Source organism: Palaemon carinicauda, chromosome 1 (assembly GCF_036898095.1).
Source record: "Palaemon carinicauda isolate YSFRI2023 chromosome 1, ASM3689809v2, whole genome shotgun sequence".
Lineage (NCBI taxonomy): Eukaryota > Metazoa > Arthropoda > Malacostraca > Decapoda > Palaemonidae > Palaemon > Palaemon carinicauda.
Genome location: NC_090725.1, coordinates 263771844 through 263793207, shown reverse-complemented (window position 1 = coordinate 263793207; position 21364 = coordinate 263771844). Strand labels below are relative to the sequence as shown.

Sequence of the window (21364 nt, the reverse complement as noted above, 5' to 3'; positions counted from 1 at the left end):
AAATCATAAAAGTTGAATGTCATAAAAGTTAAATATTTTTCAGAAGACCTGCTTCTGAAATAAATCTAAAAATGCCACTTGCATGGTAGGACACATCATTTCCAAGAATCTTGGCAAGGATGAACCTGCCACCCTCACCTCGAGCCTCAAACAAATATCTATTCCTTAAGTTTTTATAATTGGGGCATTCGGTCAACAAATGCCTTACTGTTAGAGGTACTAAACAGTCGTCACAATACGGTTGGTGTTGGCCCTTCAGCAGAAACTCGTGTGTCAACCAAGTGTGACCAATACGGAGACGATAAAGAGACGTCTCCCATTTTCAGGGCATCATATTATACCTCCAAGGAGATATGTCATTTGTTACCTCTCGCATTTTATTCCCACCTAGGCTATCCCATTGCTGTTGCCATTTATTGCAAACCAATTTCTTGATGTCAGGTAAGAAATCATTACAGGGAATGGGATACCTTCTTGGCAGCAACTCGGATCCAGCCTTCTTAGCCAGTGAATCTGCCTTCTCATTCCCAGACACACCTACATGTGCTGGAACCCAACAAAATTGAACTGTTATACCTCTCCGTCCAATAATAAAAAGCCATTCTAAAATCTTTAAAACTAGAGGGTTATTAGAATTAAAAACTTCTATAGCTTGAAGGACACTCCTTGCATCACTAAAAATTGTAAAATTACCCTCCTTCTACAACACTATTTTCTAAATAGCAGTTAATATGCCATACAGTTCGGCAGTAAATATGGAAGCGGTCAGAGGAAGTGCACTTTTACAATTAAAACCATTACTATGTACTCCAAATCCAACGCCAGCATCAGATTTGGAGCCATCAGTATAGATAAAAGTTGATCCTCTATGTTCTTTAACATGTTCATTAAAAAGACACCTGGCTTCTAGGTCTGACATATTCTTCTTATCTCCAATAAAATATTTACAAAAAGATATCTCTGGTAACTTCCATGGAGGCGTTGATGATACCTTGGATGGAAGTACCTTATTTCTAATTATATCCAGACTATTTAATAATTGTTTCACCCGAAAGCCATAGGGTTGAGGAGATTTTGGGTGCAATTCAAAGTATGATGCGTGTCTTACAAGGCTTGTAGTCTGAAAGGCTAGAGAGTTAGGGAGTCTTTGCAATCTAAACCAATACCGAATAATGGAAGACATTCGGTAAAGGTCTAGAGGTAACTCTCCAGCATCAACCAGGACACTTGGGATAGGCGAGGTTTTAAAAGCTTCAGTAGGCAATCTAATACCTGCATGATGTATCGAGTCTAATATTTTTAACCAGCTTGGGGTGGCTGAAGAATATATTTCACAACCATAACTAATTTTGGAAAAAATTAAGGCCTTGTATAATTTTAAAATAGTATTGCGGTCTGCCCCCCATGATGTATGGGACAATACTTTCAAGATATTCAGAGCTTCAACACATTTAGCTTTTAACGCTTTTAATTGAGAAACCCATGTAAGCCTACAATCAAATATCAAACCTAAAAATTTAGCTTCTCTTGCACATGGTATCCGTTGACCTTTAATGTATATATCCGGGTCTGGATGTACTCCCCGGATACGACAAAAATGGACAATGGTAGTTTTACTTGTCGAGAACCTAAATCCATTCATGTCAGCCCACTGGATAATTTTATCAATAGAGAGTTGGATTTTTCTCTCAACCAGTGCCAGCAAATGATATTGAGAGATCATCCACAAATAATGTTGAGAGAACATCCCGGGGAATGGCTGAGGATATCCCATTAATTGCTAGTGCAAAAAGGGTTACACTCAGCACACTACCCTGAGGAACTCCTTCTTCCTGGCACTTACTCTCTGATAGAGCTTCCCCAACTCTCACTTGAAAAACTCTATGTGAAAGAAATGCCTGAATAAATAGTGGCAGCTCTCCTCTCAATCCGATTTCATGAATGGTTTTAAGTATACCATATCTCCATGTGGTATCATATGCCTTTTCAAGGTCAAAAAATACTGTAACATGGTGCTGTTTGGAAGCAAAGGCTTCACAAATAGAAGACTCAAGTCGTATCAACACATCAGTCGTTGAGTGCATTTTTCGGAATCCACATTGAATCGATGATAAAATACCTTTCTTTTCAAGGTACCACATCAGCCTTGCATTGACCATCTTCTCCATGATTTTACATAAACAACATATCAATGCAATAGGATGATAGTTTGCTGCTAAAAACTTGTCTTTACCGGATTTTAAAAAGGCTAAAATAATGGCTAGTTCCCAAACACTTGGGTAACTATGATCATGCCATATTCTATTAATAATGCTTAAAATAAATAGCTTTGTATTAAAATGTACATGTTTAATCATTGCATATGGAATTCCATCGGGTCCAGGGGCTGTATTATTGCAATGAGCAAGTGCGGAATAAAATTCTCTTTCAGTGAAAGGAGAATTATATAACTCTTCCCTTCTTGTTGCAAAATCTAAAATTTTCTTTTCTTCAGTGCTCCTATACTGGTGACCAGGGGCTCCTTCACACTTGCTGGATACATTTGAAAAATGATTAGCCAGGGCATTGCTAACTTCATTTGCTTCAGTTACATACTGGCCATTCACCTTCAACACTGGTGGTGGGTTGGGGGTTAATTTGCCAGCTATCTTTTTTACTTTCCTCCACACAGAAGATGGTGGTGTTCTACTGCTAATGGAGGAAACAAAAGACATCCATGACTGGCGCCTTGCTTCTTTCATGGCACGACGGAACTGTGCTCTACATTTCTTGTACATAATTAAATTCTCATCAGTTCTGCGTCTACGTAATCGTGTTAGAGATCTTCTTGTGGCTCTTTGGAGGGCAGTTAGTTCTGAAGACCACCACGGGACTGGTCGTCGTTTGAATAACCCTGTTGTTTTGGGAATTGAATTGACTCCTGCTGTATGAAGAGTTCCATTCAGTAGGTCTATGGCATCATCAATACTTTCAAACTGTTCTGCTCTCCCTTCGATTTCCCTTAGCTCAGAAAATTTAACCCAGTCTGCCTTGTCTAGATTCCAACGTGGCGATCTTTGCAAAGGCGGACCCTTGTTGGTGTTTATAATGATTGGTGCATGATCACTAGTATGCCAATCATCTAATGTCCTCCAATCAAAATCAAGAAGGCAGTTAGAGCTTGCAACTGAAAGGTCAATGCATGACAAGGTACCTGTCTGAACATGGAAGTGTGTGGGCACTCCTGTATTAAGGAGTCCCACATCCTCATTCTCCACAATTGATGAGACAATATTGCCCCTTGTGTTTGCTAAAATATCACCCCATAAAGGATGTCTACCATTCATATCTCCCAGTAAGAGAAATGGTTGAGGGAGTTGATGAATGACCTCTGCTAAATCATCATATAAAATATTATCATTTGGAGGCAAGTAGAGAGAGCATATTGTATATTTTCTTCCGATATCAATTTGTACAACAACTGCCTGCAGTGTTGTACATATAGACATAGGTATTTGGGGAACATCTCGACGAACGTACATGAGACTTCCACCATGGCTCCCTGCTTGATGATTATATGGTGTTCTATAGCTAACATACTCTCGAGGACTAGGAGTGTTAGCATCAAGCATACTTTCCTGTAGACATACAATTATGGGGTAATGTTCATGAATTAGGAGCTTAAGTTCTTCAAATTTCGCCCTTAAACCCTGACAGTTCCATTGCAAAATTGAGGAGAAAACTATGGATTATTTCGGGAAGACATCTTGGATGAGGTCTTCCCATTAGCAGTTTTTAATTTAACATTATTACCTGTAGGTTTCTTCAGAGATGGTCTTGTTATGTTGGGTTTTACGTTGGTGTTTTTCTTTGTATCTTTTTATATATTTGTTGAGGGGGATGGTGGATCTCAACTTGAATTTCTGATTTACTTAAATTGTCTTCTGGTTGATCGCCAACATCAACAGACAAAACATCATATTTATTTGATGTTATAATTCTAGTATTCTTTATGGAAGGGGGTGAGAGAGATGGAGGTCTCTCTCTTTTACGATTAATAGGTTGCGAGTTACCAGGTTTTTGTACCTTCCCCACTACAGGTACACCTGATAACTTGGTGTCAGGTGGAATATGGCCTGGGAGAGGTTAGTACTATCCTTTGTAATCGGGGACAAAGGTTTGATCGTGGTGGGCAATGTCTTTTTGTCGATACTCAATGATAAATCTTTAGGAGGAGATGTTCTTGTCTTATGCAGCACTTTATCAATAGATGGTGAATTCCTTATTCGAGAACTACCTACAGTAGTAGGTGGGTGAGATGATTCCCGAGGTACTTTTTCTCCTGTTTTTAATGTCTTTGCATAAGTATTAGATTTATTTAATAATCTCTTGGCATGCCCCACGCTTACATGTTCAATAATTGATTTATTGAGGGCAGCCTCTTCTAACTTATAAAACTGGCAGCTCCTATCATTAGATTTATGATTAGAGTTGCAGTTTAAGCACCTTGCCTCAAGTGTACAATCCCCATGGTAAATATTGGAGCAAGTATTACAAATTTTTTCATTATTGCAAACTTTGGAAGGATGTCCAAATTTAAAGCAATTATAACATTGCAGTGGCTTCTGCTTAAAAGGTTGAACTCTGATCCTTTCGTTTTCTATGTCTATGTGGAAAGGTACATCAGCATCCTGGAAAGTAAGAACAATCATTGATGTTCCAGTTACTTTATGTACTTTCCACACTGATAGAGGACACATAGCCAATATCTCCTCTTCCGTAAATTCATATAGATCCCTATTGAAAACCACTCCCTTTCCATAGCTAAAGTTTAGATGGGGTTTGATGTCCAATTTTACATCATCATTTACTGTCTTCAAATTGGACAATATAACAGACTGTGTGTATGACTTGGCTTTTATCAAGTAACTTTTCTTCCCGAATCGAGATATATCTCCAGGTGCAATCGTACCTACCTTCCTCTGAAGAAATTTGCATATCTTGAAATAATTTTCCGTACCGCCTACAGATTGAGCAAGAAGCCACATTGGTGGTTTTGGCTTTCTTTGGGATGGTAAATCAGCCTCTATATCTTTATCAGCCCAGTCTGCTGGTCTGTAGACATCCAGATCTTCAGGTGCCCCATCACACAGAGCACCCTTAACACTCATATTATCTACTTTAATATCAACAATGTTACAGCTTGCATTAAATGCTTCCTCATGACAATTAAATGATAACCAAGATTTCCAATTATCATCTTGAAGTTTCATTCTAATTTCTTTTATTGATCCGTAACACTCAAATATTTTATGTAGCACATCATAATTAGCTTCTAAAGGGATTTGGGTAACGTGCAGGACATTCAGTTTTCCTGTGTTGCCCAAATTACCCTTTTTCCGAATGTTTAAAGAACAGTCCTTTTTAGTTCCTACGTCGTCAACGGAGTTTTCTTTAAATGAATTGCCAGAGGTCGTCAACAGTGCTGGGGGCGAGTCAGCATATCCAGGGGAGGTGGGGTCATTGTCACAAGAATCCATCAGAATAAAGAAAAGAGAAGAGTGATTTTTTTGAATAGTTTGATTTACCTGCTTGAGAACATTAAGGCATCACATGTTGGGAAGGAAATTTGCATTCTCCACTACCGGCACAGTGAGAGTATACTTCCCAGATGGTCCACTCCCTACCCTACCCGAAGGATAGCATCAAAACAGATATAGAGGCACTGGTGTAAGCTGAACCCGCCTGTTAGAACTGAGTCCAAGAAACTATGGAATCATCCTCCCCATATCTGTAATGACGGGCTTCCGGCCAAAAGCCGAGAGTCCTACCCCAAGCATTGGATCCCCCTGGATTCCGAAGACCCAACACTTGAGAATAGTTCCGCCAAAAAGGTCCAAACCATCTTCGGGATGGCTGAGATCATCCAATACTCTCACATATAGCTTTGAGCACAAACACCTCCCAACCGTGACACCTTTCCCATTCATCAAAGCAGGCAGCAATACCGGATGTAGAAACATCCGCCCAAGTGGCAATAACAGATGTAGAAACATCCATGCCATAAAGAGAGAGAGAGAGAAAAAAAAGATAAACATAATATATGTAAAAATATACACATATACATATGGAAAATTTTACTCATAGGGTTGGGACAGCATCATGAAAGAAAGTTTATAATATTAGGAGAAGGTTGAAGCAATATGAAGAGGAAGAAAAAGATAAGAAAGAGAGAAATTTAGATTCGAACTGGGGGAGCAATTTCCCAAAGTTCGAGAGCCCTCTTGCCCGTCACCAAGTTTCAGCACGGGAATAGAATGCCGGGCTGAAGCTCAATGACTTCATCAAGGCATTCTCTCATTAAGAGGGTTGCATACAACTGATTCACCTTTCTCTTTTTGACCTACTTTTCCACAGAAATCACCCAAAATAAATGTAAATTAATTCTTGTGTTTTTTCACATCTCCAGATCCTTATGTAAAAAGTTTCTCTTTCTTCCACTGTATTGGATGTCGGTGTTGGTGCATATGTTTGAATGATCTTCATCGTCAATTTCTACTTTTTATTTAGTTTGATAATCAATCCCGCAATTCTAACACTGATTATAAAAGATTTACCTGCAGGATTTTTTAAAAAAGAAAACCACCCCATTTTCTTAGTTCCTTTCATGCCCTCTGATGCAAAATGTATGGCCCTGTTTTATCTTTACACAAGATTCCACAGTTCCTCTAATTCCACGCAATCCTATTATATCCCCATTTATTTCTTTCAATTATACTAGTAATACAGCAACATTTTCCCTATACAGGGTCCTGACATTGTATGTTATGAGGCCCAGTTTCCAAAGGTGGCCTGTTTTAGTTAATATATATTTATGTAAATGCATAAAATAACAAACACATTTTTATTTATTTACCAAGGCACCTCCCCAAAATTTGGGGGGTAGCCAACATCAAAACAAGGGAACAAAAGGGGACCTTTCCTCTCTCCACTCTCCCCAGCCTGACGAAGGATTCAGCCGAGTTTGGCTGCTACTGCTAGGGGGCCACAGCCCACCCTCCCCCGTTATCCATCACAAATTAAGTTTCCCACTCTGAATCCCCTGTTACTGCTACCTCCGCGGCCTCCAAGACAACCGGAGGAAGCAGCAGGGCCTACCAGAACTGTCACAATCGCTCGCTATTCATTCCTATTTCTAGCATGCTCTCTTGCCTCTCTCGCATCTATCCTCCTATCACCCAGAGCTTTCTTCACTCCATCCTTCCACCCAAACCTTGGCCTTCTTCTTGTATTTCTCCCATCAACTCTTGCATTCATCACCTTCCTTAGCAGACAGCCACTTTCCATTATCTCAACATGGCCAAACTACCTCAACACATTCATATTCACTCTAGCTGCTAAATCTTTTCTTATACCCGTTCTCACACTCACTACTTCGTTCCTAACCCTATCTAAACGAGATACACCAGCCATACTCCTTAGACAACTCATCTCAAACATTTAATTTCTGTCTCTCAGTTGCTTTCATTCCCCACAACTCTGATCCATACATCATAGTTGGTACAATCACTTTCTCATACAAAACTCTCTTTATATTCATGCCTAACCCTCTATTCTTTACCACTCCCTTTACTGCCCCCCAACACTTTGCATCCTTCCTTCACTCTCTGACGTCTACCCAATTCCACTCCAGCATTTACTGCAACAACAGAACGCAAGTACTTGAAGTAATCCACCCCCTCAAGTAACTTTCCATTCAACATGGCATTCAACCTCGCACCACCTTCCTTCTCGTATATCTCAACCTTACTCTTACCAACATTAACTCTCAACTTCCTTTTGTCACATACCCTTCCAAACTTTGTCATTAATCGACCAAGTTTCTCTTCTAAGTCTGCAACCAGTACTGTATCATCGGCAAACAACAACTGATCTACCTCCCATTCATGATCACTCATCTATCAGTTTCAATCCTCGGCCAAGAACTCGAGCATTCACCTCTCTCACCACTCCATCAACAAACAAATTGAACAACCATGGTGACATCACACATCCCTGTCTCAGCCTCACTCTCACTGGAAACCAATCGCTCACTTCATTTCCTATCCTAACACATGCTTTACTACCTATGTAGAAACTCTTCACAACTGGCAAAAACCTTCCATCAATTCCATATAACCTCATCACATTCCATATTGCTTCCCTGTCAATTCTATCATACCCTTTCTCTAGATCCCTAAACGCAATATACACCTTGCCTTTTGCTAAATATTTCTTGCATATCTGGCTAACTGTAAAAATCTGATCTATACATCCCCCACCTCTTCTAAAACCACCCTGTACTTCTAAGATTGCATTCTCTGTTTTATCCTTAATTCTATAAACTACCATGAACTTTTCCAACCACACTCAACAAACTAATAACCCTTGAATTACAACATTCATGCACATCTCCCTTACCTTTATATAGTGGTACAATACATGCACACACCCAGTCTACTGGTACAACTGACAACATAAAACACATTAAACAATCTCACCAGCCATTTAAGTACAATCCAACCCCTTCCTTTAATATCTCTGTTCTCACACCATTTATACCAGGTGTTTTTCCTATTCTCGTTCCATCTAGTGCTCTCCTCACTTCTTCTATTGTAATCTCTCTCCCATTCTCTTCTCCCATCACCGGCACCTCAACACCTACAACAGCAATTATATCTGCCTCCCTATCATCCTCAACATTCAGTCAACTTCAAAATATTCTGCCCACCTTTTCATTGCCTCCTCTCCTTTTAACAGCCTTCCATTTCCATCTGTCACTGTCTCTTCAATTCTCGAACCAGCCTTCCTTACTCTCTCCGTTTCTTTCCAAAACTTATTCTCTTTTATCTTTACACAAAAGTCCATAGTTCCTCTAATTCCACGCAATCCTATTGTATCATGATTTCTTTCTTTCAATTATACTAGTAACACAGCAACATCTTCCCTATACAGGGTCCTGACATTGTATATTATGAGACCCAGTTTCCAGTATTTATGTAAATGTATAAAATAACAAACACATTTTTATTTATTTACCAAGGCACCTCCTCAAATTTTGGGGGGTAGCCAACATCAAAACAAGGGAACAAAAGGGGACCTTTCCTCTCTCCACTCTCCCCAGCCTGACGAGGGATTCAGCTGAGTTTGGCTGCTACTGCTAGGGGGCCACAGCCCACCCTCCCCCGTTATCCATCACAAAATAAGTTTCCCACTCTGAATCCCCTACTACTGCTACCTCCGCGGCCTCCAAGGCGACCGGAGGAAGCAGCAGGGCCTACCAGAACTGTGTCACAATCGCTCGCCATTCATTCCTATTTTTAGCACGCTCTCTTGCCTCTCTCACATCTATCCTCCTATCACCCAGAGCTTTCTTCAATCTATCTTTCCACCCAAACCTTGGCCTTCCTCTTGTACTTCTCCCATCAACTCTTGCATTCATCACCTTCCTTAGCAGACAGCCACTTTCATTATCTCAACATGGCCAAACTACCTCAACACATTCATATTCACTCTAGCTGCTAAACCTTTTTTATACCCGTTCTCACACTCACTACTTCGTTCCTAACCCTATCTAAACGAGATACACCAGCCATACTCCTTAGACACTTCATCTCAAACACATTTAATTTCTGTCTCTCAGCTGCTTTCATTCCCCACAACTCTGATCCATACATCATAGTTGGTACAATCACTTTCTCATACAAAACTCTCTTTATATTCATGCCTAACCCTCCATTCTTTACCACTCCCTTTACTGGCCCCCAACACTTTGCATCCTTCCTTCACTCTCTGACGTATACCCGATTCCACTCCAGCATTTACTGCAACAACAGAACGCAAGTACTTGAAGTAATCCACCTCCTCAAGTAACTTTCCATTCAACATGGCATTCAACCTCGCACCACCTTCCTTCTCGTGTATCTCAATCTTACTCTTACCAACATTAACTCTCAACTTCCTTCTGTCACATACCCTTCCAAACTTTGTCATTAATCGACCAAGATTCTATTCTGAGTCTGCAACCAGTACAGTATCATCTCCAAACAACAACTGATTTACCTCTCATTAATGATCACTCATCTATCAGTTTCAATCCTCGGCCAAGAACTCGAGCATTCACCTGTCTCACCACTCCATCAACAAACAAATTGATCAAAGACCCAAACCTTGACCTGACCTCCAGTCAGTCGCCCTCTTTGTCTCAGCTACCTTATATTTACTTCCACATTTTTCTCTCTATACTGTATCTATCTTTCATACTTCTCATACTTTGCAGCCTTTCTTCAAATGCTCTCTTTTTCTCTTCCAATTTTATCTTTACTCCTTCATTCCACCATTCACTACCCTTCCTCATGCTTGCCACACACACATCACTTGCAATACCAAAAATATTTTCTTGTACTAACTTCCACTCAATCCTGTAGATTACCAGTTTCTCTCACTTTCACTCTGTCATGTGCCATTTCCAACCTTTCGTGATATTCAATTTTTACCTCTTGTCTTATTAACTCTTCAAGCTAACTACCTCCCTTTACATCCCCCACTCTTTTGCTACAACCAATTTTACTTCCACCAAAAATGATCAGACATACCGTTAGCCATACCCCTTAACACATGCACGTCTTTCAATCCTCCAAACATTCTTCTAGTTATCAACACATAATCCATTGATGCCCTTTCTACCACTCTTCCATTTGCCACTTTTACACATGTATACTTGTTACTATCTTTCTTTTTGAAAAACTGCAATTTATTACCAGCTCTTGCTCAAAACACATATCTACCAGTCTCTCACCACTCATTTTCACCTGGTACACCATTCTTCCCAATGACACCTTCTACCTCTCTGGTACCCACTCTAGCATTTAAGTCACCCCTGACACCTACATAATTCTTTCTACCCCATCCTTCTACACACCTGGTTCATTTATTCCAGAATTAATTCCGCTCTTCTTCACTTTTCTCCCAATCTGACCCATACACGCTAAAAAAAGCCCAACATTCCCTACCCGTCCTGACCCTTACCCACAGTAACCTAGATGATATCTCTTTCCATTCCACTACTTTACTTGTTATCCACTCACTCAGCAATAAAGCCATACCCTCTATTGCTCTTCCCCTTTCAATCCTAGACACTTTACCACTTCAACAAACACCACTTCACCCTTCCCTTTTATCTTTGTCTCACACAAAGACAACATATCCATCTTTCTATTCCTAAACATACTTCCAATCTCACATCTTTTACTCTCTATCGTACTACATCCATGCTCATTCAGACACCCCAAAACGAGAGAGTGGGGAGCAGTCACTCTCCCCCCAGCTCCACCTCTTTGATATATCACAGGAATAAGATACAGGAGAGGAGGTTTCCAGTCCCCTCATCCCGTCCCTTTTAGGCGCCTCTTACGACACACAGGGATATGTTGGCGCCAATCTAATTGTTGTTATGCCTCAGCAGCATATATATATATATATATATATATATATATATATATATATATATATATATTTATATATATATGTATATATACAGTATATATATGTATGTGTTTATATATACACATATATATATATATATATATATATATATGTATATATATATGTATACATATATACATATATATATATATATATATATATATATATATATATATATATATATATACACATATTTTATATATATATATATATGTATATATATATATATGTATATATATATATATATATATATATATATATGTATATATATATTCTTCATACCTTAATGCAATAGTTGAACATCAAAGACAAATAACATAATTATCAAATAAAACATTAGATAACTATCTCCTGTAAACTAGAAAGCAGGCAAAATTGAAAATAAAAAAGCTGTTGAAATTTCAAAGATAAAATTGGAACCCCCCAAAAATTAATAGATATATTACATAGTAAGTAAAAAAATTGTAGGCTTAGTAAACTGATAGCCCTAACTTGATCAATATTGGAAATGAGTTTATAATACTGAATCAACATCGTTAGTATGTTTTTGGTAAATTCATGAAGTAGGCCTACTGTTATCTAATGGTAGTCATTGTATACAAATTGTAATTAATCACATCAAAAATATTCCAAAAATAAAAATGATTTTTCTGCTGCTATTATCTACGGTCAGATGCCAGGAAATCTTACCTAAGGGGGGGGGGGGATCCCTTGAAAAAACAAACAAAATTATTGGGGAGGTCCCCTAACTCCCCTATCGTCAGTGCCTTTTCAAACATAAGCACCGTCACCCCAAAAGAATGCTCCTACCCTGTCAAAATTTAATATATTTAAAAATGAGTAACAAGGCCAGCTTCCAATATGAACTTGAAAATGCCACTGGCATCATAAAAAATGTTCTCTTCAAGAATCTTGGTGAGGATATACCTGCCATCCTCACCACGAGCTTCAGACAGGAATTGTTCCCCGATACCCACAAGACTAGGACATTCAATAAGTAAAGGCCTCACAGTCAGAGGAACCAATCATCACAAAACGGCTGACACCTTCCAGTCATCAGGAAATCATGAGTCAAATATGTGTGGCCAATTATAAGTCGAGAGAGGACAGTCTCCCCCTTCTTGGCATCTTTTCATACTTCCATTGAAGTACAGCATTTGTTATTTTCTTCATCTTACTCTGATCAACAGAATTCCAGTAGCATTGCCAAATATCACCAAGAGACTTTTTGATATCAGGCAAAAAGTCCCTACTAGGAAGAAAACATCTTCCAGGAAGTTATTTGTCTGCAGCCTCTTTTGCTAATCTATCTACCACTTCATTACCAGGCACACCCACATGAGCCGGGACCCAACAAAACTTAACTTCTTTACCTGCAGTGCAACAAAAAAGGAGCCACACTAAAATTTCTAAAACTAAAGGATTGGTTGCATAAAAACCCGTCGGTGCCTGCAACGCACTTTTAACATTACTAAAAAATATTAAAATTACCCTCTTTCATTACTGCTATTTTTACAATAGGAGTCAGGATACCATACAGCTCTGCTGTAAACAAAGGATGTTAAAGGGAGCGCACGTTTACAACTAAAATAAGAATGCACACCCCAAATCAAACACCCGCACTGAATTTGGAGCCATCTGTAAATATGAATCCACTTTCCGTGTTGTTCATGTTCTAAAAAGATGGACAGCATTTCTTCATTTATCATGTTGTCTTTGGAGCCAGTGAAATAATTAGAGATTTCTGGAAGTTTCCAGGGAGGAGTGACTGATAGCCTAAAAGGTAGTATCCTTTTTCCTGGAAATATTCAAGCTATTTAGCAGTTCTTTCACTCTGAATCCATAAGGCTTTGGGGATGTTGATTGAGCCTCTTAGCAACAAAAGAAATTCTCTCTATTGACAGCTTCAAATGACAGTGAATTAGGAAGACTCTGTAACATATACCAATATCTCATCATTGTAGATTGGTGATGTAAGTCCAGAGGGCCCTCACCTGCATCAGCTAAAAGACTAGGGATGGAGGATGATCGAACGGCACCAGTAGCTAATCTGATGCCAGTATGGTGAATGGAATCTAAAATCTTCTGGAGGATTCTCTAAAAGCACTAATAGCTAATCTGATACCAGTATGGTGAATGGAATCTAAAATCCTCTGGAGGATGCTCTAAAAGCACTAATAGCTAATCTGATGCCAGTATGGTGAATGGAATCCATAATCTTCTGGAGGATTCTCTAAAAGCACTAATAGCTAATCTGATGCCAGTATGGTGAATGGAATCTAAAATCTTCTGGAGGATGCTCTAAAAGCACTAATAGCTAATCTGATGCCAGTATGGTGAATGGAATCTATAATCTTCTGGAGGATTCTCTGAAAGCACTAATAGCTAATCTGGTGCCAGTATTGTGAATGGAATCTAAAATCTTCTGGAGGATGCTCTAAAAGCACTAATAGCTAATCTGATGCCAGTATGGTGAATGGAATCTAAAATCTTCTGGAGGATGCTCTAAAAGCACTAATAGCTAATCTGATGCCAGTATGGTAAATGGAATCTATAATCTTCTGGAGGATTCTCTGAAAGCACTAATAGCTAATCTGGTGCCAGTATTGTGAATGGAATCTAAAATCTTCTGGAGGATGCTCTAAAAGCACTAATAGCTAATCTGATGCCAGTATGGTGAATGGAATCTAAAATCTTCTGGAGGATGCTCTAAAAGCACTAATAGCTAATCTGATGCCAATATGGTGAATGGAATCTATAATCTTCTGGAGGATGCTCTAAAAGCACTAATAGCTAATCTGGTGCCAGTATTGTGAATGGAATCTAAAATCTTCTGGAGGATGCACTAAAAGCACTAATAGCTAATCTGGTGCCAGTATGGTGAATGGAATCTAAAATCTTCTGGAGGATGATCTAAAAGCACTAATAGCTAATCTGATGCCAGTATGGTGAATGGAATCTAAAATCTACAACTTTGTAGCAAAAGCTGAAGACTATTTCACATCCATATAAAAGTTTTGATAAAATAAGAGCTTTATACAGTCTTAGGGGAGACTAATGGTCTGCTCCCATGATGTATGGGCTAATACTTTAAAAATATTCAAAATCTCAACATTTAAATTTCGTGAAGCAGAAGACGACGACTTGGGTTTCTTCTGCTTCGAAGAAACCTTCTAAGCAGAAGAATCCCACTTGGCCGCCTTCCCTCACCAACGCCCATACCTTTCCCACTGGAAGGCAAACCAATCCTGACATTCAGTACATTTATTGCTTTCATCACAACGTTGCCCCCTACAGGCCGGGCAAAGATGGTGAGGATCCGTGTCCTCTGCAGACTTAAAGGTACCGCAGGTGCGGCTCTTAGGACCAAGGGAGGTACGCATGGCTGGCAGGAAGGCTCAGACACACACACACACATACACACTGAAAGGAAAAAGACAAAAAGTAATGATTATATGCAGTCCAAAATAAGAGCGAGGAGGAAGAGCAGCAACAACCGTTCTCCATCCGAAACAAAAGCAAAGTGTAGCACAGTCACACATGTGTGAGTGAGAGGGGTAGCTAGCTAACCCCCTATCCCCCCCTAACTAGCGGGATGGGTAGTTAACCCTCACTAAATTTTAATGGCTTGTCCTTTCGACGAAAGTAATACCCCTATAATTATCGTAGGTTTGTATACCAGTTACAGAACATGTTTGTATTTGGTGCCAGAACAAATCAATATTTCATGTTTTATGAAAATAATAATTTTAATTATTGAACCATTTTTAGTAACCCACGTAACCCTTTGATAACTATAATATATTGCCACTCTTAGGTTACTCTTCTGAGTAATATTTTTGTAACTTACACTGTCACTTTTGATTTCTCACTATTTTGAAGGAACTAAAACAATTGCATGTATAAATTTAAAGTTTTTTGTCAAAAAGGTTGAAATTGGCATAAAAAATAGACAATAAACAAGAGAATGATAGGAGTAGAAATTATCTTGTTACTTCAATGACTTTTCGACATGGAGCACGATGGCGGTTAGTGTAGAAGAAAATGCAGATAGGGCATAGGCTTACTCCATTACTGTATTTATGTGTGTTGCTTGTTGTACATGCATTACAAATGCATGATAGCAATAACAAGATCTATTTGAGTTTTAGCTTTAGTTCTTTAATAACAAACACTATACAATAATTGGATATTAACTTGCATCTACTGTATATATTTACAGGTACTTGGACTGTCAATGGACTGCAGATAAAGAAAGAATCCAAAACCTTCAAGAATATGAACTAATACTACTCTTTAAATGTAGAGACGTCTGGACACGGGATTTGATAATGCTACTTCGACAGGATTTATTGCCAGATACCATGAAATACTGTGACCCCTACAAGATTCCAGAGTTACTACAAGATCTCAAAATACTATGGATTATAGATGGACTTGAGGAGGCAACAAAAGAAGCAACTGATCTTATCCACAAGTTACTAATGGATAGCAATTCCTGCCACACGTTTTTACTGGCATCCAGACCAGAGTTTATTTACAGCATAACAAAAAATCTTCAACAACATGAATACACTGAAGTTACACTCTGTGGGGTAAACCCAAAAGACCTCTTCCAGTCCTTGAGAACCTCTCTTCAAAATTATACGAATCCTTCAGATATAGATAGGTTTACATCCGATTTTGTTATGCTTGATCAAAATATACAACTTGAGTTACAAAATCCCTTAAAACTTGGTATAGCAATGAAATTTTGGAACAAGACTGACAAAAAACCATTTGAGGACTTTAGTCTTACTGAGTTATATGAAATTCTGGCAGTGTCTCAGGTCAAATCCCTTGCCGAGAAATTGACAAGAGAGATGGTCACTGTGGGAGATGCATTCAGAAAGGTTAAAACATGGTTTAATTATTTTTGTGAAACTGCTTATGATCTTACAACAGCTAATCATATACTGATTATTACTAATGCAAAACTTGAAAAGCTGAAAATGAAGAGTGATGAATTACAAATACCTTCTACACTGTGCCTCTCTGAATTTCTTACTTGCAGTGACCAAGGGAATTACCAATTTTTGCACTCAACACAACAGTATTATTTAGCTGCTATATATGCAGCTCATGTTTTCACATCAACTACAGACAGAAAACAAGAATGCACAACTGAAAAAAACATAAAGTATCCTTATGAAATACTGCTTCATATGGTGTCTATTTTACAGGATTCACTTGATGAGATCCAAGTTAGTAATCTAATACAGCTATTTGAATCCAAAATTGATACAGAAAATGCTACTCCAAAATGGTTTGAGGTTGTTCGCAATGCTAACTACAACGAGTCATTTCTTCATATCATAGGTAATGTAATTCCTGAATGTTGGTTCATTAGTGACAAAAACATTAAAGCAGCTACTTGTCTCATAAAACATAAACAACCAAGAGAGGCTATAATCAAATTAGATAATAATCCAGAGAATTCGACAGTAATAGATCTTCTACATACAATAGCTAAATCTAAATCAAGGATAGCGATTCAACTTTATTTGGATTATCATTTTCGGCAAACAGAAATTGTTGACAAATCAGATGTATTTATTGAGATCATATGTGGAAAAACTTCAATATTTTCCATCTTTGGGTTTTCTGGTCATCTAAGCTTAAAAGGATGCAAATTACTTGATTCAGACAATTTCAAGAAGAACTGTAGAGAATTGCAATTAAAAGTATCATCACGTGAATCACTATATGCTATATACTATCATGTACGCAAATACAAAAATATTGCTAGAATAGAACTTGCATTTACATTTAAGGATTATGGCTTAACAAACATCAGGCATACCACACCTGCTTTCAAAAACATAACTGTTGACTTACACTTACATAACTTGCTTGATGATGAGGTACAAAAAGCTGCAAAGCTTATAAATAAATTAGGACAAAGCTTTAATAACATCATAATATATAAACTCTCAAAATCTGGAGCCCAAAAGTTTGTTGAATTTCTTCAAAATAATGTCAGAGCAAATGCCTTTTGGCGGAATATTGTCAACAAAGAGAAAATGGAGATTTCTTTTGTAAATTTTGGTCCTTTGCCTTTAGAGTATAACTTTAGTATTTTTCATAAGATTTGGGTTCTGTCTGAAAAATAAAACAGTAAATGAAAACCAGACTGAAGTGGGGTCACATATTTTGAGATTATATTAGTGTGGATTTTCTACAATAGTTTACATAAATTCAAAACTATAAAGTTTCATATAAGAATATGAATATAGTAAATAAAATAAAAAATTTCACTAGGACACGTGAATTGTTAATAAAATGTAAATAATTCAAATATATCTCCAATGGATTTACCATAGAAATATGTACAAATAAAATAATACAGCAGAAGTTACATTAAATATTGGTAATTTAACAACCAATCAGTTTCCTTGGCTTTTTTTTACCTGACTAAACACTTAATTGTTACTACACGAATACAAAGCTTCATCCTTTAGTATCAGAATTGATTCAAATGCAGCTGGAACTCTGCAGCCAAAAACTTATAACATAGTGTTAGTCAGTTGTTGGCTGCGCGAAAGCCCAACCCCTTCTGTCAGTCCGTTGAACAATCACTATGATTCTTGCCGCTAACTAACATTTACATGCTATCAGCGTCCACGAAACTTAAGCTTCTAAAACATTTTTTCTTTTTTCTCCAGTTGTGCATGTGCATACTTCTGCTGTATGCTAAAGGTGACTATATGTACCCTTGTCAAGGGATGTCAGGATAATACAGCACCTTTATTAGTAGTAAAGAGGTTGATCCTCATTAATTGTGCCCTTGCTGCAGGGGGCACATTTGCCACCAGGAGTCCTCCTGTAATGAATGTAGGGAGTAGTCATCCTCTCAGTAACAGGCAGAAGGTGGCAAAGTGAGACTCTTTGCCCTCGGGTACGTCCCCGAGGTAAAAGAAGTCGGCTAAGACTATCCCTTCCACTACTGGTACTCTGCCTTCCAGCCCTTCCCTGTTGACCTCTTCTGGAGGCAGGCTCGGGAAGAGTGGTGCCAAATTAACCGCTAGATGAATCTTGAGGTCAGAAGATTCTTCCATTTCTCCTTGTGGAACAGATGAGCTCTTCCCTGGGAGTCGTTTATTGAAGATAGTAGATGATGTTGCGCAATGCCTCTAGTTGTTTCTCAGGCTTGCAGGAAACCCCCTCCAAAGTGTCTTGCATTCACACTGATTAGCCGTACCGGAGTCAAGGCTTAGCTTGATGTTGACCTTGAGCCTGCTTTCAACTCGCCGGTTAACATTCCACCCTTGGAACAGGCTGCTCCTTCCCAACCCCTTGAACTTTGCCCAGAGAGCTCTGTGGAAGGAGGAATGGGCTCTCCTTCCCTAAACAGACCTTGCCATTTGTCTCCTGATTATGATCACTTGATCTTGCTTAACTGCAGAGCTGCATGCATCCTCCCCTTCCCTTACTCGTCCTTGAGAACAACATGTCTCCTAGTGAGTGAAGGGTTGGACCGTTACTCGCCTGCTTCGGTTGAAGGAGCTGTATAGCACGCATTCATTCTTCTTGGATACCGCTGCCTTCCCAGATGTCGTCTGTGGACAGTGCACTCAAGATCAGCACGTAACCCAGAGCCTCATTACCAGAACACTTAACATTGGTGCACAAGTAAGTGCTAATGAACCTTTGAGTTCCTCTTTACCACAACTAAGAAGCCCTCTCCTGCGCACAATACTGGGGAGCTGAAACATCTTTCGCAAGAATAGTAGCTCACTAACAAAGTGTACAAATACAGTATGACTCACTCCCATACCGAAATGCATGTTGAGACCGTCTGATCATAAGGATTCATGAACACCTATTACCCTGGTGTGCTTTCTTCTCGGGGGCAAGATACTCTATTGGATCAAGAGCACGCGAGGGCTTAATGAAGATAGGTGTGGTTCTTGAAAGCGCTCGGCTTAACATAGCTAGATACACTGTCACCCCGTTATTCCTGATAGATACACTCCAAAGATGCGTGCAAGCGAGATGCAGTACCTAAACTAGTTGATAAGGTCCTTTAAGAAATTTGTCACGGAAAGGGACTTTGCTGTTCGCACTGGATCAAGTGGAGATAACAGTTGACAAATGAAGGAAATCCAATCAGAACTCCCTCCTCTATTGAGAGACTACCTTTAGAAGACCACAGTCCTCTTCTTCCAATATTTGGATCACCTCCCCATCCGAAGCAGGCTCTTAGACTGGCCCTTAGGCAGGAAATAGATTAAGCAGAATTCCAAAACTTCCACATGGGCATCACACATGCCCTTTGATTCCAGTCAGCCGTTTCCTCAACGAAGAGGCAGAACCCAGGTTTGCAAAGGAAAAGATTGACAAAGCTCTCAATAACGCTAATGCCAGCAACTCCCACGCTCAACAACCTTGAGTGGAGGGATGCCTGTCAAAGAAGTGGATGAGATAGCAGTTACATGGGTGGAGCAGTGGACAGTAAACATGCTACGTTTAAGATACTACCTCCTGTTCACCAGTTCTCCCCAATCCTCATTACAGCTTCAATGACCTAGCACTCTGGTCTTTGGTTACAACTATGCTGCAAAAGGAAAGGCTGCTCTGGAGGAGGTCAAATACAATTTTCCCAGCTTCTTCAACCACCTCTTTCTGGTTAAAAGAACCTCCAAGGATTCGAGAACAGTTATAGATGTTTCAGCTCTAAAAGTTGGTCCATTATAGTCAGTTCAGGCAGGAAATGCCCTGCACACAGTCAGAAAGGTGCTAAGGAAGAACAATTTCATGATCATTGACCTCAGTGATGCTCACTTACAGATCCTCAAGTACAGTCCACCCTTGCTTTTTGCGATTTCATTCTTCACAATTTCGCTCGTTCGCGACAGAGAGAACCGTATAACCTATCAAATAAAAAATCACATATACACGAGTTCGCGAGAAGTTCTCTCAGGGAGCGACTATTTTAAACAGCCCGCACACCCTTTCACCTCGTTTGCTTCGCACGACTTACCTCTCTGCCCAGCACAACATCCCATCTCATGCTGACTTGGCCTCAGTTTTACACTGTCTCTCCTTGCGTGTGCATCTCCCACTTTGTTCGTTTTATTAGCAGAATACGATTTTTTATGTAAAAAAAAAACTGATGTATTTATATACAGTAGTACTTACAGTACTTCTGGACATTGTTTATATTTACAGGATGATGGACTCTAGATGTGTAATTCCCTACAGTATTACACAAGAGACGATTCATCAGGAGTTGCGTCTGTATGAAAATGGTTAGTGGTCTTTGTATAAAATAAGTACATTTAGTTAATCTTGAATGTGGTATCATTGTACAGTACAGTATTACAGTAATGTATAGTATTGTTTACTAATTATACTGTGAAATAATGTATTGTACTCTTTTATTATGCAAATGTATGCTATGTATGCAGTGAGTTGTCAAACAGTGTGAGTCGTCTGAATGAAAACAGCGAACACTTACAGTACAGCAGTTAAGCTGTACTGTAGTAATAGTACTGTATACATATTACAGTAATATACATTGCAGTACCAATGGGTGTTATATTAAAAGAAACAACAGCGTTTTGGTGTTATAAGTGTCCCAATGACTACTGTAGTTTTATGTACAATACTGTAGATTTAGTATGTCTAGTACATAAAGTACATGTGTACACATGAACTGTGCACTTACTTAAATATTTTCATTCAATTACAAAATACTTGTACTGTGATAGGAAACAAGTTAAACCAATATTAGGCAGTACTTAGTGTGTTGATTGACTGCAAGTAGGCATTGGCCAGTGGGTTGGTAGTGTTAGGAGTTATACCACCACAGGGTAGCAAC

At 38.9% G+C, this 21364-nt stretch overlaps 2 protein-coding genes across 2 annotated transcripts in view; one reads left to right on the top strand and one right to left on the bottom strand.

Moving 5' to 3' along the window:
- LOC137655759 (uncharacterized) overlaps positions 1-17896 on the top strand; it is a 56798-nt gene extending 38902 nt beyond the window's left edge. The window contains exon 2 of the mRNA XM_068389850.1: positions 15725-17896. Coding sequence (XP_068245951.1) covers positions 15725-17654 — 1930 coding nt within the window. The 3' untranslated portion in view covers positions 17655-17896. The remainder of the gene's footprint in view (positions 1-15724) is intronic.
- The window catches only part of LOC137655809 (glutamate receptor ionotropic, kainate 2-like), a 360856-nt gene that overhangs the window by 116714 nt on the left and 222778 nt on the right, over positions 1-21364 (bottom strand). The gene's annotated exons all lie outside the window — the stretch shown is intronic.